Source organism: Ammospiza caudacuta, chromosome 11 (assembly GCF_027887145.1).
Source record: "Ammospiza caudacuta isolate bAmmCau1 chromosome 11, bAmmCau1.pri, whole genome shotgun sequence".
Classification (NCBI taxonomy): domain Eukaryota; kingdom Metazoa; phylum Chordata; class Aves; order Passeriformes; family Passerellidae; genus Ammospiza; species Ammospiza caudacuta.
Window position 1 is genome coordinate 21,280,553 of NC_080603.1, and position 16,943 is coordinate 21,297,495.

The 16,943-nt window shown below is 46.0% G+C and overlaps 1 protein-coding gene across 3 annotated transcripts in view; it reads right to left on the reverse strand.

Moving 5' to 3' along the window:
• Positions 1–16,943, reverse strand: part of LOC131562501 (calcium-activated potassium channel subunit beta-2) — a 137,904-nt gene that overhangs the window by 6,839 nt on the left and 114,122 nt on the right. For all 3 annotated transcript variants that reach the window (XM_058812275.1, XM_058812276.1, XM_058812277.1), the window contains exons 2-4: positions 10,615–10,725; positions 4,008–4,178; positions 1,296–1,491 (exon numbers count right to left, since the gene is read on the reverse strand). In XM_058812275.1, coding sequence (XP_058668258.1) covers positions 1,296–1,491; positions 4,008–4,178; positions 10,615–10,725 — 478 coding nt within the window. The remainder of the gene's footprint in view (positions 1–1,295; positions 1,492–4,007; positions 4,179–10,614; positions 10,726–16,943) is intronic.

Sequence of the window (16,943 nt, forward strand, 5' to 3'; positions counted from 1 at the left end):
CCTCTTGCTGCACTGATGCCAGAGTGGAGGGGAAAAAGGGGGAACTCTTCACCATCTCACACCTCAGAGCCAGAGGACTCCACCTCTCAGCCATGAGAGTTAATTATCCGGCAGAATAAGCAGCCTAGTGCAACCATGCCGTACTTTGATTGATTTTAATATCACTTCATCTTAATATGCAGGATTAATTTGTTCTACTGAACAGCTGCCATAAATAGAAAACACAATAGGTTACTTTGTCAGCAGCCTGATCTGGGGCTCTGCTTTGCCAAGTTTGGGGTTCAGTGACCTTGGATAACCAAGCAGTTAAAGGAAATCTGGCACTTATGAGTCTAATGATCCCACTGTGTCCCACCTCCCTCCAGTTTGTGCTCTCAGGGACACAGGAGTTGTTAATATGAAGAAAGGAAGGTGGGGACAGGGAGATTTCCCTGTTCCCATCTCTCCTTTCCCTGTGGAAGGTGGGGAGTGATGCTCAGCCCATATCAGGTGCACAGCTGTGCTGCTGCTGCATTCCCTGCATCTGCTGCTCCCTTCAGCCTCCAGACAGGAGCTCTCTCTATCCCACATGCATGGGGTTACACTGGAACCTGTACTTGCAGAAGCAGAGACAGTAATTCTTCAGGCTTGCTCAAAATAATTCCACTATTCCAACATCTGGAATCAGAGCAGTTGTGCTGTAAAGATGGGGCAACTCTTTATTTTATTCACACCCCAAAGCCAGGCACTTTATGTTCATGCTGCTGCTTTTACCTTGGCACTCCCCACTCAGCAAACTCTCAGGATCTTTGCAGGGGGAGTGCAGTGATGGAGCCCAGCCCAGCTGAGCTCAGGGGGCTGCTCAGGCTCAGGGTTTGTCACCAGGGATGGAGATGGGCTCTCCTCCCTCCCCATTTCTGCCTGCCCTGCAGAAATGGTGCCATTTCCACTCTCACTGCCACATGGATGCTCCCTGCACATTTCTAGGGCTGTTCACTGTCATGGGGAGCCATTCCTGGGTGGGAAGTGACTTGTCCACAGCTCCATGAGAATATCAAGGTGTCAAGTGCTCAGTGATCCACTGATTGTGTAAAGCTCTTGAAAATGATGAGGGAGGCTCCAGCCCTCAGGGCACAGCACCCCTGGAATGGATGGAGGCAGAAAATTGCCCCTCTCCAGACATGTTTGTGCACTGATTTCTGCTTTCTCTGCTCTGTGAAACAACCTTATATTGCTTTAAAGTGAGGAATGGATGTAATGAGATGAGAAGCCCTCCAGAAACCCATTTAGGAACAAATTTTATTCTGTGCTCCTACCTCAGAATTAATTTTCATTGTTTCCTCGGTGTGGTAGAGTAGAAGCTTCTGGCCAGAAGAGGTGAGATTAACATACACCTGCAGGCAGGGGTACTGAGAGATTTTCCAGCACTCTGGGCCGCAGTTAAATGAGCAGTTAAAGGTTTCTGTGATGGATGCATTGAGGAGTGAGCACTGAGTCTCTTCTGTCCAGACACTAAGCAGGAAAAAAAAAAGAGACATTAGAGCATGGCAAGAATAGGCAAATAAGCACTAAAGCCATCTCAGGATTCCCATCAGAGATGTACTGGGGGCATCTTGCAGGAGAGGCCACGTGTTGCAGCAAAGCCTGGGCTGTCTCATGCCACACCACACAGACAGTTTTATTCTGAGTACTCAAAGTTTAGCCTTTGGGCACAGAATTACCCAAAATCAATTACAAAATTACCCTATTCACTTATGCCTGTGTATAAATGGAAACTGAACTGGAACTTTGATGCTGGAGAAGGTGAATTTGAAAGGGTGTCAGCAGAGAGAGAGGAAAATGAGCAGCCTGTGCTGGGGAGAGCACAACACACACTGTGCTGCACGACAGACACCCTGAGCTGGGACTTGAGAGTTAACTCAAATATCACTCAAAGTGATAAAACTCAAAGTCCAGGTCAGTTTAAAGTGAGGACAATTTTGATTTGAGGGTTAACTCAAAGTCCAGGCCAATTTAAAGGTTGAGAGGACAATTTTGAATTAGCAGGGTATGATTCTCAAACATGAAGACATAGGAACTCTCAAGTGGGACCTACCTGTGGGAAAGCTTTTCCTAGGGGCAGCTTGCTCAGTTTTCTCTAAGTCAGTGGCTGTAACTTTTCTGGAGGATTTCATCTCATCTCCAATTCACCAGAGGCTAAAACTGGAACGATGGAGCCTGGCTGTGCACTAGCAATGTTCACTGGCATGTATTTAAAAATCTGCAGCTGTGTTTTCCTTGGAGAAAGGGCACACTGAGGGCTCTGCAGAAAGCCCTTTGTGGGCTGGGGGAAGGTTTCACCCAGGGCTCCCTTTAATGGTGCTCAGCCCCTCAGCTCACCCCCAAGGTCTTGCCCTACCACGAAGGGCAAGATCCCTGCTTGCCCCTCAAAAAACCTGTGAGGGGCTTTTCATAGAAAGTGATATCAAAGATTTCTGCCTAACTCTATTGCTGCTTTACTTAAGCAGTAATTCTGCTTGTATATTCAGTTTTACATTTATATTAAATTATGCTATGTTTTCTGGGGGGAAATGGAATGAAAGGGTTTTTCTCACCCTCCCAGGCAGTATTTGTTGGAGGGGTACTGCTGTAAAGGAGAATAACCCCTGAGGAAATCTGCCTGTGTGGAAAAAAGTGACAGCAAAGGCTCCTGGGTTGTCTTCTCCTCACTTTCACCTTTCTGGCTGCTGTTTTATTCATGCAGGGGGTAATAAAGTGACACCTACCTACCACAGACTTGTGAAGATGGAACAGTTGATACTTTGGAGGTGTTTTGATATCATCTGGCAATTTTTTTTCACATATCTTATAATATAAATCAACTCTTTGCACGTGAGCAATTTTGACCTTAGCAGCCTCTGCAATTGACCCTGATATTGCTGAAAGATATGGGAGAGCAATTTGGAATAGCAAATGCTCTTGGATACTTAACAGGCCTTGATCTCAGCTTTCAAAATTGAATTGTTGCCTTGATTTAAAAAGGGACAAATAACTTTATCACATGAATAACATGCTTGCAAATCATACAGCTCATCCTCATCTGTATTCCTCATCACTGCAGGGTCAAGAGGGAATATTCTCATGCAGGTGCGCCAGTATAACTGAGGATGCTCACACCAGTTACTGCAGGCACTTCTTGCATGTGCCTGAAGAAGAAGCCTGTGGTGTTTAACCCAAATATTCCAGTATGTGCCCCCTGCCTTCGTGTGGTTTGGGGCATGGCAGACTGATATTTGGATCCCCAGTTACACATTTTTCATTCTCTTAACTCCACCAATCAGGGCAGGAAAAAACCCATCACTGACAGTCTTGCTGCAGTCTGTGCTGGATTTTAAATAGGGCTGATGCTTGAAAACTGATTACAAATGTTGTTAATGAATCACAGGCCAAGCTCTCTGCTTGGTGGCAGAGGAGGAAGCCAGAGACAGCCCCAGAAAAATTAAGTGCAGTGCAGGAATGATGGAAGATGGTCTTTTGCTTTCAGCAAATTGCTATCTTTCATGAGGATTTCACTTGTTAAAATGAAAGTAATAACCAACATGGAAAACTACATGCTACAAAGAGCTTGATTTCCTTCCCAAATTAATTCTCCATCTTTCATTTGGAAGTGTACTGTTTCTCAGGGCTGCAAAATGTTTTTTGATCTTTTGTCCTGAGTCTGGGCTTGGCAGCAGCAGCCCCTGAGAAGCTGACATGGTTCAGCAGACTGCAGGCCAGCTGATATGGATATTATACTGGTGTTAAACAGTGCCAAGTCTGAAGCCTGTGGATTGAGATTTTGTCAAGCAGGGACCTAATTCTTCCCTCACTTTATGCCAGTATTACCCAAATTGCTTTCACTGAGGCTGTGCCTGATTTATACCGGGGCAAGGAAGTGCAGAGTTTGTCTGACCAAATGAACAATTATAAACCTTTAATAAAAAGAGCCAAAAGAGCAAGCCACATGCAGGCAGCTGGGGACGTGAGGGCAGGGAGAGCCCTGGGGTTACCTTTGCATGTAGGAGCGCAGCAGGGTGATTCCCAGCAGAAAGTACATCATGATGGAGCACACCATCATGGCCAGCCCCAGCAGGATGGCTCGGTCCTCTCCAGCCTTCAGGGCTGTCACTGTTTTCCTTTTGTCCAGTAGGTCGTGATCCCTGATTTTTTGGTAAATATTTCTGAGGTTGAAAATAATACATTTTTATGTGAAGTTCATGTTTAATCATCAATGCAGCCTCTAAAGAAAGGGTGGGCAGTTCCACCTCCATACCCATCTCATGGGAGAGAAAGGCTTAAAGGTCCTCTGGTGTCCTTTTCCAACAGATTCACTCTGACCTGGTGCAAACTTTTTCATCTCCAAAATAAATTACAGCCATTTCTGAAAAGGTGAAAACCCCTTACAGCAAATACAAATATTAAACACTTGTGCCAGCTCAGTAAACGCTTCTTTGGTACAGCCTCTTTGGCTCAGCAGAATTATCCCAGAGGTGCATTTGACCTGACAGTGCCATCTCAGGCCACCACAAGATATCCAGGTGTATGAGGTGTCTTTTCTCCAGCTGAATAGGGTAACAGGTCTTACATTACCACATGTAGGAAATAGCCTGAAGAAAGTCACTGTTAATATTATCTGAAAGGACCATGCTCTCTTTTGATTCACTACAGGCTATTGGTTTGGACAATTTTCCGCCCTGAGTGTGACTCAAAGCTCATGAAACACTATGGGGATTTTGCAATTGATTTCTGTTTTTTTGATTGGGAGCTTATTTACTTTATTCATAAAACAGCTTTTTGGAAGCCCAGTTACTCATTACAGTGAAAGCCCTCACAGAGAATTATCCACCAGAGCTATTTGTTCTGGGATTAAAAAACAAAAATTAAGAAGAAGAAAAAAAGAAAAAGAAGATACAACAAACCATTCCCCCTTCAGCAGAGAGTCCTTTGCATTTTCAAACCATAAGTCCTTCTTTCATCTCCGAGCCTTTGATGATTCAATGGGTCATGAGGACACAATGGTGGAGAAGGAAATACTTGAGTACATTTCAAACACACTCAAACTTTGTGGGTTTAAAATGTACTTACAGACCTGAGGCCGGTCAAAATCTCCTGTGCTTTCTGCTATGGTTCTTTTGAATCATCCAGGCAGCACTCGAAGCACAGCTCTGAGCCCTGGCACCACCATAACATGGACACAGTAGGACACGTGGGAGGAGTTCCTCTTCCACTGTCTGCAAAATGGCAGGTGAGCAACATCAACGTCACTTTGGCCTCTAGCAAACCCACCACTCCTTTCAGCTGAAGCCACCAAGGTGCACACTCACCCGTAGGAAAAAAAATATAGCTGTCAGGTCAACCAGAGAACTTACATTAGCTATTGAGGATAAAGAAATAGAGATAAGACAGATGTGAAATCACACATAAACACAGTAGATGCAACAGCAAAAAATATGTTTAATCATAGACTCCCTGAGACTGGAATTGAATTTGTATTTAGATGATGAGTCACAGCCAGGAAAAGCACATATGGTGTGGGGTTTTATAGCAAGAATGTTGCTTAGACAGTACTGCAGTCAATAGTCTCCTGTACCTAACAACCCTTGAGGTTTCTTTATCCAACTGCAGTTTACATCTTTAGGTGTCCATGTTTCTCTTCAAAACCATTCTTTAGAGCTTGTCAGTATTTTCCTGTTTGGAAATGAAATGATAATTCTGCCTGTCAAGGTTTCCTCCGCTGTTCGGGAAAAAAAATAATATATTGTAAACTGGCAGATGCAATTGCCTTCAAAGAAGTAATGTAGAATAATAATCTAGTGCTACTTTTCTATTATTATTTATCAAACTGTATTTAACTGCTGCCATTCAGATTTGCATTGCTCCCAAATGGAAGCAGGCAGGAAGGCAGAGATTGTCATGCAGTTCCAGCACATTAAACCATCACACAGCATAACTTATGGCGACGTGGAGGCATAAAACAGGCCCAGTGCAATCACTCACTAATGCCATTGGACATAAAAGGGATTCAAATGGACAATCTGAAAACAAATAACTAATTGAGATTGGTTACAAGTGCTTCCCATGTGCCCCTTAGCCAAGGAACACACCATCAGAGGTAAAAAAAGGAAGGGCTGAAGGATGTGTAGTGAAAATGAGCTGCCTGGCAAAGGTGACTGGTGAGCACCTGCCAGGTGCATCCTCCAAGCTCACCCACCACAGGAAATAAAACTAAAGAAAGCTCTGCCTCAGAGGTCAGGCTTGGAGCACAGCTTCCACTGCTCTTTTGTAAATGTTTTTTATTCAAAGCCCCGAACAACAGAAAAATGATACCCTGGTGCACCTCACTGAGGGCTTTTCCCCCCAAATCCCTGCCTGGAGTCAGCCTGGTGACCCTGCTGGGGTGGGTGGTGGTGTGGCACATGCCAGCCCATGGCAGCAGTCCTGCCACAGCCCAGGAGACAGCTCTGAGCAGCCTTCCTCCTCCTCCTCACGCTTGTGACTGCACCGGGGAGGTGCCAACTCTCTTTGTGTGATACTGGGAATGTCTGCTGCGACAAAACTTCACAATTTTGCCCCTGAGAGCCCTGTTTTGGGGAACACAATATGTTTTGCCCAGTATTTGGGCAGACACAGAGCAGTCTCAGCACCTCCCTCGCTGGGGCAGCAGCAGTGCCCTGCACATGAGTGTGCAGCTGTGTCAGGGTGGGTGAGTGAGTTCATTACCTGTGAACTTCTGGCACAGCTCAGGGGCCTCCCTCTGCTCGGTCAGCTGCAATAATGCCCTGCTTAGCTGGCTGCTTTTGGATCCCAGAGCTGCACAGCCACAGCCAGCTGCCTGCTGGGCTGTTTCAGTACAGGTCACTGCACCCCAGGCCCTGCTCACTCCATCTATTCCCAGTGCTTCCCTGGGATAACTCTCCATATGCCATCCAGGGGGGCTGTTGGCTTTTAAAGAGGCCCCAGCTGTCAGAACAGGGTCTTCCTGACCTCTGCAGAGGCATTTAATAGGAAGCAATCCCCCAAGGACAAAAGGTCTTTGTGCCCTTGATCATTTCCAAAGTGAAGTTCTCCCCTGCTAAATTTCCCTGTCCTTTCTGCCAGGCTGCTCAGAGGATAAAAACTGGCTGAGATCTCAGCCATGGCTGTGCCTGCTGGGGACAGGCAGAGATTTCCCTCTCCATGTCCCTGCACAGCAGCAGTGCAGGGATCCCTTTCAATGTGCCCAGCAGATCCTTCTGCACCTCCTGTTCCAGAATGAGTGAAGAGTGCTAAATGTCCTCATGGGAAAGCTAGAATAACCAGGCAGCTGCAATGACTTTATTTATTTCAAATAAGCACAGATTACCTACCTTCAAAGCCCTCCCCTTGCAGAGGGACCATGGGGTGACACTGAGGGAGGCATTGCCTCCTCTGGCACCACGCAGTCCTGGGGCTTGTCAGACAGGGATGCCTGCCTGAATAATTCACAATGACTTTGAGTTCACATTCCCTTCTCTGATATAGCTGTTGTTATGCAGATGTCACTCAAATTACCTCATGGTGAGGTGTTTACTGATATCAGAAATCCATGAATGCAGTGGTCAGAAACTACTCCTCTGTCTTACCTGCAGAATTCCCCATATTCAGGGATTTTTCTGCTCAGAAGCCACCTTCTTTACATTTTTATTTACAGGTATGTTTGGTTGCACCAGTTTTTGCTAGTAGACCTACGGCAACAGCTGGAGCCCTCAGAATAGATATTAACAGATTTGTTAACTCAATTCTTTCCCTCTTCCTCACCAGGCTGGACAAAACTGAACCAAACCAAACCAACCAAACCAGTGTTTTGTTTTTCCAATGGTTGTAATGTTGTGGAGACCCTCTTTGACAGCTGAGAAAGAATGAGGGCTCGACTGCTTTTCCAAAGAATAAAACATGGCAGCTGAGCAAACATCAATGGCTAAAACAGCAATGAAACACAGATATTCTGGTGCTGATACTGCAAAAAGAGATGTCTCAGAGATACTCGATTCCTTTAGAGCAAGTGGCTCATTGCAGCAGAGTTAATATTATGGTGCCACCCCTCAAAATTCTGTGGCTGTAGCACATATTGGGTGACAAGTTTGCTGATCCATACAACAATTTTCCTGTCTGAAGTTTAAAGAACAAAATTCTTGGGAAAGGGTCATTTAAGGTGAGTAATTTCTCTGAAAGGCACCACCTGTTTGATATAATGATGGCACTGGTGACCTTACATGTGTTAAAATCACTGCCAGACACTGGAGGATGATTTTCTCCCACTAGCAGCGCTTGCTCTGCATTCACACCTCTCCTCTGCAGTCCTCAGGCTGCCATCAGCACTCTCTTATTTCCATCTTCTTTTCCTCCCTTTCCCTCCCGCATTTTATTAATCACACACAAGCTACAAAGAAGTCCTTCTCTTGGGAAATAAACCCACCCAAAGGCTTGTCAGGATATGTGAATTTACCATGGCCGGTGTGCAGGCAGAGAGATCCTGCTCCCCGTTCCCTGTTCCTGCAGGCAGGCAGGGATCAGCTCTGCCTGGATTTGTGCTGACCAGACCCTGGTGAGCCCTCAGCCCAAGTTAATCAGCCCAGCTTCAAGGCATGGTGAGAGTCAAAGGCTGTGCTAATCAGCAGCTTCCAGCCAGCCCAAAGCGTGGGCAGATATCTCCTCACCCCTGGGCCATGACGATGTTCCAATGCAGAAGGACATTAGCCTGGGGAAAATTCAATTAAAGAAGAGACTGGCAGAAGTACAGGACGCATTTAGTCAACCAGCTCCAATGAAAGTTCATGCTGCAAAGCTGACCTTTTTGTCTTGAAAATATCTGTTTGGGATCAGATAACCCAAGAGCTGAACACCTATGCAACCTTAGCAGAAACATTCAGAGAATTGGCCAATTCTCCAAAGAACCTCAGGGTCCTGAGGGCAGCTCTGCTGCCTGAATTCAGGAGTGCAGATTCCCAAGCAGATGTCAACAGTAATGTCTCATTAGAATTACTGAAGAGTGTGTTTTGCTAATTGGCACTGTAGGTACATTGAGATCTGGTTTTGTTTCACTGGAGTGTGATTTTTTGTGATTACATTTAATACTGACTGCAAGAGGAACTGAAGGAGAGGTGGAAAGGGGCAAAGGAAAGACAAGAAAGGCAAATGTGTCCTTGTTGTGACAAGACAAGCTGTCCAGCAAATCTTACTACAAAGGAGAGGGATTTTGGAAGGATGAGTCTGAGCATTACTGACAATTATTATTTCATCATTGATATTTAACTTCTTTTGTTCCCAACTGAGCACTGCCTTTGTCTGTGGACTTTAAATCTCTCCTTCCCTTCCCTTCTCTTTGGAACATTTCCCTGCTCCCCTGGGAGATCCAGTATCTCATTTATTCCTGTCTCCTTCAGCCTGTTCCCTCCAGCAACACCACTCGAGTGGGCTGGTGAGGCAGCAGCTCTCTTCCAAGCAGCCAAACAACCCCCAGCTACTGTGCAATGCTAAAACAACCCCCAGCTCCTGTGCAGGGTGTTGCACACAGGCTCATCCTCACACAGGCTCATCCTCACACGTGCACCTGCACAATGAGAAATCAACTCTGGCAGCTGGAGGCATCATTCAGGTGTGGGGCAGGGACCTGCCTGGGGCACAGTGTGGCTGCTGGCTGGGGCAGGGCACCTGCAAAGAGCGTGAAGGCTTCTCAGGGTTGGGGCTGCACAGCTGTGGCTGGGATTAGTGTGCTTTCAAACCTGACACAGAGATGGCCACAGGGCGCTGCTGGTGTCTGAGAAAAAGGAGGGCTTTGGTTATGGCTCTGGCTCTGGGATCTCTGCTGGTCACAGTGACTCTGAGATATGGACAAGTTCATTTTCTCAAGCTGGCAGCTGAAGAAGGAGTCAGGATTCTTCTGTTCTTGTTCTCAAGGTTGTTTATTGTTTCTTATCTATAATATTCTTTCTCCAACCTGCCAAGGTCTGTCTGGCAGATCGGTCAGAGGCACACTGCCCACCTCAGAGGTGTGTTGTCTTTTCATACTAAAATCTACATGTACTTTATTTACAATAACTTCCCAATACCTATCACCTACGTTAGACTGTGAGCTTCTACTCTAAACCAATCTAAAGTGCCAACACCACAGCAGAAGATGGAGGCCAAGAAGAAGAAAGAGAAAGACTGGACACACCCAGATTCTTCCATCTTGCCTTCTGAACTTCCATTCTAAAAACCCCAAAAATCTATTTTTCACCCTGTAATAAATTCACTATAATTTTACTTAAAATCTTTTGACTTGTAATTCTTCATATAAAAGTTGATTGTTTTTCCATGGGACACGATCAAAGGCACAGGGGTCTTGGGCTCTGTGCCAAGGTCTCTGAGCCCCTTGGCAGGGTCTCGAGTCCTCCAGGGCAGCCAGAGGAATTTCCTGGGGTCCAACATCTACCATTGCCCCTGGGCTCTGCTTTGGCTTGGCACAGTAAGCCTGGCACTGCTGGGCTGCTCCCATGCCTGGTGGAGCAGAGCTGGGGCTGTGGGCACAGGGAGGGCACCCTCTGCATCCCTCCTGCATCCCCAGTGCCACCACTGATATGCAAATCCATAGGAGACAATCAGCACAGGTGCCTTTACCTTTTCTCATCATGTCTGTAAGATGTAGATCCCCGGCCACTGGTCCAAATAAACATTTTAGAGGGCTGCCCAGGGTTGGCTCTGCTCGCTGCAGCGGGACGATGGAAGGACCTGGGGGAAGAGGGATAATGTTTGTCACTGCCCACCCAACATGGCAGAGCACACCATATCCAGCGTGCCAGATCCCCTGTGCTCTGAGGATGGACATTTGTTAACTTGAGATGAGATATAAAATAATGGGGATGAGAGATCAGTGTGTTGGAATGGAGAATAAACCCCATTTAGCCCCACTGGGAAAAGGTGAGGCTGGATAATCAGGCTTAGCTCTGCTCCATGCTGCAAAGGACTCACCATGGGCAAGAAATCATCAGTAGTTCAAGAACAGGTAATAGCTGTGTGCAGTGTTCTTATGGCAATATTTTTTAGGGACAAAATGGCTATTGTTTAAGCACATCCACGCTCATTACAGGTTTTGGTTGTTTTGCAGCTCCCAGAAAGATGAGGCTCTCAGGGAAGGTCTCTGAATGGGGCAGAAGTAGGAGATACAAATGCAGCATTTTCTGGAAGTGTAACTGATATGACAAAGATATCTTTTCCCATGGAGAAATTACTATCTCAAGGCAAATTAGATCCCTGCCCAATGACTTCCTTGTTTCACTTCAGGGTGTGAGATCCGTTGCCTTCTCTCAGGCTCTCAGGCCATATTGGACCTTCTAGTGGGGCTATGGCTCCCCTTGTAGCCCCTCTTAATTTCTTGTGGTTTTAGTGAGGCTCAGTTAAAAATCTTGGTCTCTGAGAATTGGGCCACTCCTATGAAGGCCGCATTTTGCCTTCTTTTACAGCACAACAGTTTGTGTTTTTAATGCATTCAGATACAAGCTTAAGGGAAAAAATATTCCAGATACCAAATAGTTCATTGTGAAGTTTTCATACACTGGGGGCCATTCTTTATCTCTCTGAAAAGTAAGCCTGATGGCTGATGCTGTCAGCAGAGAAGGCACATGATCTGAGAAAGTCTGTAATGCCACTGTCTCCATCATCATGCAAAGGGCTAATTTCAATATTTGCATAGTGGGGAACCAGGAGAATACTTAAATACTGTAGAGGTGGCTGCAGGGGAAGACTGACGTGGACAGGAGCCAAAACCCATCAGTGTGCAGACAGGCTGATGGGTGCTGAGGGACTGGGCATTCCAGCTGGAGCCAGCCCAGAGCCTCTACCACAGAGGCCAGGACGCAGCCCCAGGCCCAATTCACACCCTGGATGGGCAAACTGGGAAAACTGGGGTTCCTGTCACCCCCTCCCTGCTGGGACCCTGCTGCCCTGCCAAACTGGGGTTCCTGTCACCCCCTCCCCTCTGGGATCCCCCTGCCCTGCTCAGATGCTGGCTCAGGACTGGGACTTGCAGACAAGAACCTTGCCTACAATAAGAGGCGGCAATATTTGATGGAGCTTTTGGCTGCATTGGGGAACAGCAAATTGGACAAGAAGGGGGTCCAGAGGAAGGGAGGAGGAAGGAGGGGAATGTCCCCCAGCCCTTTCCCTGATTCTGTGGTGATCAGTGCAATCTGAATGCCAAGAGCAATTCTGTTCTTTCCATGCAACCACTGTAGTTAAATATTGGGGAATGAACAACAGGATGAGGCACCACCTCCCTGAAATAACTATAGTTTAGAAGGTGAAGTAGCATCTGCTGGGATCTAATTAATATAGCCAACAGCTAAGTGTTTTGATAGTGATATTGGTCAGAAATTTCACTTGTGAAATCACTCACCCTGAGCCAAATCCTCACACTGCTGGATGAGATTTCACCCACATTACCTCAGACAGCACCACAGTGACCACCTAGCTGGGGCTTCTGCTCCAGGCCATGCAGGAGGGGTCAGAGCAACTCCCCAAGGGCCACAGTGCATGCTGGACTGAGCCTGTCCCAGGCTGAGCCCCTTAATGATGGAAAACAAAATTTTGTTTTATTTAAATGATGCCATTGCACTCGTTAGGATGTCACGCACTGCAGGAGAGCCTGGTTGTGCTGCCACAGCCTGAGCGGTCCCAGAGCCATCAGGAGATGGTGGTGAATGCTATTAGAGAGCCTTTTCTTAATTAAGCAAAGCTTGGGCACACATTAGAGGTCATCAGCAGCTTCTGCCACCTGTCTGAGCTGACATGGACACCTGGGCAGGACTCCCTGGGCAGGGAACCAAATTTTTAAGCTCCAGAGCAAATTGCTGGGCTGGGAGCTGGGTGAGGGGGCCTGTCCCACTGAGGGGATGCCAGAGAAGGAAGAGGGATGCTTCTCTTCCCAGAGAAGTGGGAGTGATTTCAGACTCCCTTGCAGTGCCAGTGCCCTGGAGCTGTCCATATGTGACAGCTTTAATGCTGCCTGCTTCGTTAGTTGAGCAATCCAAGCTAACCACCACTATTTAACACACAATTGCACACCTAATTTTGTGTAAAATTGTAACATTGATGACATCATAACACTGCTCCAGAGGTCAAATGAGTGACCGAAGCCCTAGGCAGGGGTTAGACATTGAGTAAAAACCTTTTGTGCACCAGCAACAACACAAACTCCCCAGGAGCCTTCTTTGAAGGCCTTTGGAGGATTCATAACCTCCAAATTTGCATTCTCCATGAGCATGCTCTGCCCCACCATGTGACAGTGTTCACAGGGGTCTGAGGATGAGGGAAGAGATGAGGATCTGACTGTGTTTCAGAAGGCTTGATTTATTATTTTATTATATATATATATATATATATATATATATAATATTAAAACTATACTAAAAAAATAGAAAAAAAGATTTCCTCAGAGGCTAGCTAAGAATAGAAAAAAATTATAACAAAAGCTTGTGTCTGACTGAGAGTCTGAGACAGCTGGATTGTGATTGGCCATTAATTAAAAAGAACTAACATAGACCAATCACAGATGCACCTGTTGCATTCCACAGCAGCAGATAACCATTGTTTACATTTTGTTCCTGAGGCCTCTCAGATTCTCAGGAGAAAAAATCCCAAGGAAAGGATTTTTCATAAAACATGTCTGTGACACCCCCAGGTCAGTTAAACCTTCATGCCTTTCTCCCCTGCTGGATAAGCCTCTGTGACCCATGTTTCTTCGCTGCCCCCTCTCTCTTTTCTGGGAAAACAAATAACACTACTTTTTCTTGGTTTTTATCCCCCATGGCTTCTCAGAGTCAGCTGCTGACAACTTATTTTTATCATGCAACAAGTAATCAGCCTGTGCACCTCATTACTGCAGGACGTCAGCCTTGCATTCAGAGTGGATTGTGTTATTGCTTGAACAGACAGAGCACCTAAAATACCTTAAAAACAGTGGAGAAGAGCTGCTTCAAGCTGCTTTTTAGACTGTGGGGGTTATTCCTATAGGGCAGGTTATCCAAACATTGCTGTAGTTGAGGTGATTTTTGCTAATCAGGTGCAGGGTGGGACTCTGGCCTTCCTGCCTGATCTGCCTGCACACCTCTGTCTCCTTCACTATTTACACACTGTGGCATCAATGCAGTTGTCTCTTGACACGGTTGCCACAGTGACAGGCAAGGGGGAAAAGCTTTGGTTTTTACAAAACACACCTCATTCTTCACATCTGGGTTTATTCTGAGTAAATGCTCAAGGCTAAGGGCAGAAATGCAGAGTAAAGAGTGCACAGTCTGGTACAAACATGAATCTGTGATGCTGTTCCATTCCTCCCATCTCTTCTTGTTCTCATCCTCTTCTTTAGCATTACCTGCTGGTGGATTTCATGGAACTCACTAGAAAACCTGAGAAGATGTCCACTTTTTCAGCCATTGCAAGGTGAGAACTTGAGACAGCTCTTAGAAAATTAGAAACATTCTGCCTTGTCCTAAGGACTATCAGCATGTCTACATGCAACCACCTGATTGAGGATTTCAGTGTGAAGAAAACACAACAGTGTGGCAGATATCTTTAATGAAAAATCCTTTCCTTAGGATTTTTTCCTCTTGAGAAGCTGAGAGGCCTCAGGAACAAAATGTAAACAATGGTTATCTGCTGCTGTGGAATGCAACAGGTGGATCTGTGATTGGTCTCATGTGGTTGTTTCTAATTAATGGCCAATCACAGCCCAGCTGGCTTGAACACAGAGCCCCAACCCACAAGCCTTTTTGGCTTGCTATTCATTCTTTGCTATTCTATCCTTAGCTAACCTTCTGATGAAATCCTTTCTTCTATTCTTTTACTATAGTTTTAATGTAACATATATAATAAAATAATAAATCAAGCCTTCTGAAACATGGAGCCAAATCCTCATCTCTTCCCCAATCCAAAAACCCCTGTCAACACCGTCACACAACAGGGCAGCATTTGCTTCAGATTTCTATAGAAAAGGATGTAATTCTGAGGGTAAATCACAAAATCCCTTAGCTGGTACCTTGGGGACTATATTACATACCCTGTATTACTCTGTTGTCCTCACTTCACCCTGGGTTGGCTGCCCTGCTTCCTCTGTCTGCAGTTTGAGTCATCATTGGTATGAAAAGTCCCTTACCTCTAGGTCACCACATCTCTGAGCAGCCAAAGAGAGGTGTTGCAGACCATGTTTTTAAATGGAAAGCTGGGTTTTAGATGTGTGTTTGCTTGTAATTGCCTCTGCCTATGCTTATGTTAATCACAGGGTTTCTGAGACCTTGGAGAACCATTTACAGCACCAAACTAATGAGCTTTTTTCCCCTTATGACATTTCATTTCCTGGGCAGTGTGGCCACCGTAAAAAGAGAAGCACTTGTATTAATTTTGCCTCATAAAAGAAACCCTGATTCATCAAAAGGCAACAAAAGCTAAACATTCACCTAAAGATTCAATCACTGAGCACCCCAGCTCTGTGAATACACCCACATCCCCCACTGTCCCTGCTGACAGCTGCTGGATGCTTTATCCCAGTGTTTCCCAGCCAGAAGATTCATTCAAACCCCAAGGGAGCTCTCTGGAAACCCCAAAGTTTTCCTGCCACCCCTCTCCCCTTGGCACCCACAGCACCAGTGCCAGATCTTGGGCAGATGGGTCAGGGGCTGTTGAGTGGTGGGAAATATTTGGTCTCTCTCATGCCTGGATAAACCCTTTTATTTGAGTGGTCCCATGAGAAAAGGAGGAGACTGAAGCCAGGCATCAAAGACAACCTGCCAGAAGACAGTTGAGTTCACTTTGAGGTGAATTTACTGAATATCAGCAATTAGACTTTGCGTCCAAACAGGTCTTACCCATGCTTCTGTCTGGTGATAGAATGTTCTCTTATGGATTAGATGAGCCAGAAAACAGGGAAAAGTGGTGTGTGATGAAGGAAGGGAGAATAAATAAAACAGCCTGGTGAATTTTTAATGTAAATTGTAGCCTGGCTGGAGAGTAGTCTGGCTTTCAGAGCATGGAATAGTTTCCCAGGCAGAGTGGTGGAAGTAACTCCTGTATTAAGATGCTCCTGTCTGATTCAGGAGATGATCCAGGGCAGGTTTCCAGTCCTGGTCTTAAAAGAATAAAAGAACTGGACCAAGGACCCTTGTTTGCATCCAAAACATGACAGAAAACACACACCAAGAACACAATGAAGCTAACTCACAAAAGAAATGCATCTGCATTAGCAGAAGGCAGTCACCACTTAGGGAACATTGAATGCTCTGGCAGCAGCAGCTCTGGATGGAGGAGCAGCAAAGGCAACAACAAGGTGTGAATTTGTGCCTCTGTGAGGGAGCTTTGCTGATGGGCAGGGGCAGGGCAGAGTGACACAAACTGCTGCTCTTGCTGCAGCCTCTCAGGAGCCCCAGTGCACCAAGAGCCTGATCCGGCCAGCAGGTGACCTTCAGCCTGGGCAAGGGGGAATGGAACCTGGGCAGCTGCTGCTGATGCACTGACAGAGTACGGGAAGGCTGATGGTTAATGATGCTTCATTAATGATTGACTTCTATTTCTGACCTGCTCTGAAATCTCCCCAGAACTCAGAGCTGAGCTCTCCATCCAGGTTTCGAGTTTAACGAGGGAGACATCCTGGACACAGAGTGGTCCTGCTGGATTCCCATGTCACAGCCATGTCTAGGACATTCCATGTCCAAAGGAGGAGAGTGGGGCAGCCATCAGGGACAGCTGAAGCCATCACACAGAGGTGGAGATTAGCTGTGTGTGGAACACACTGACATTTGGCTATGTTTTTGATCTTTCTTTATACTTAAAGTCACCCTTGACAGTTAATTCCCTCTTTCCATTATATACAGGAGAAAAAGAAGTATTCAGAAAGGGCGAGGTATCTGTATCTCCCTGCTACATAACAATATGTCCACACTTCGAAATTAAATATTCCATTG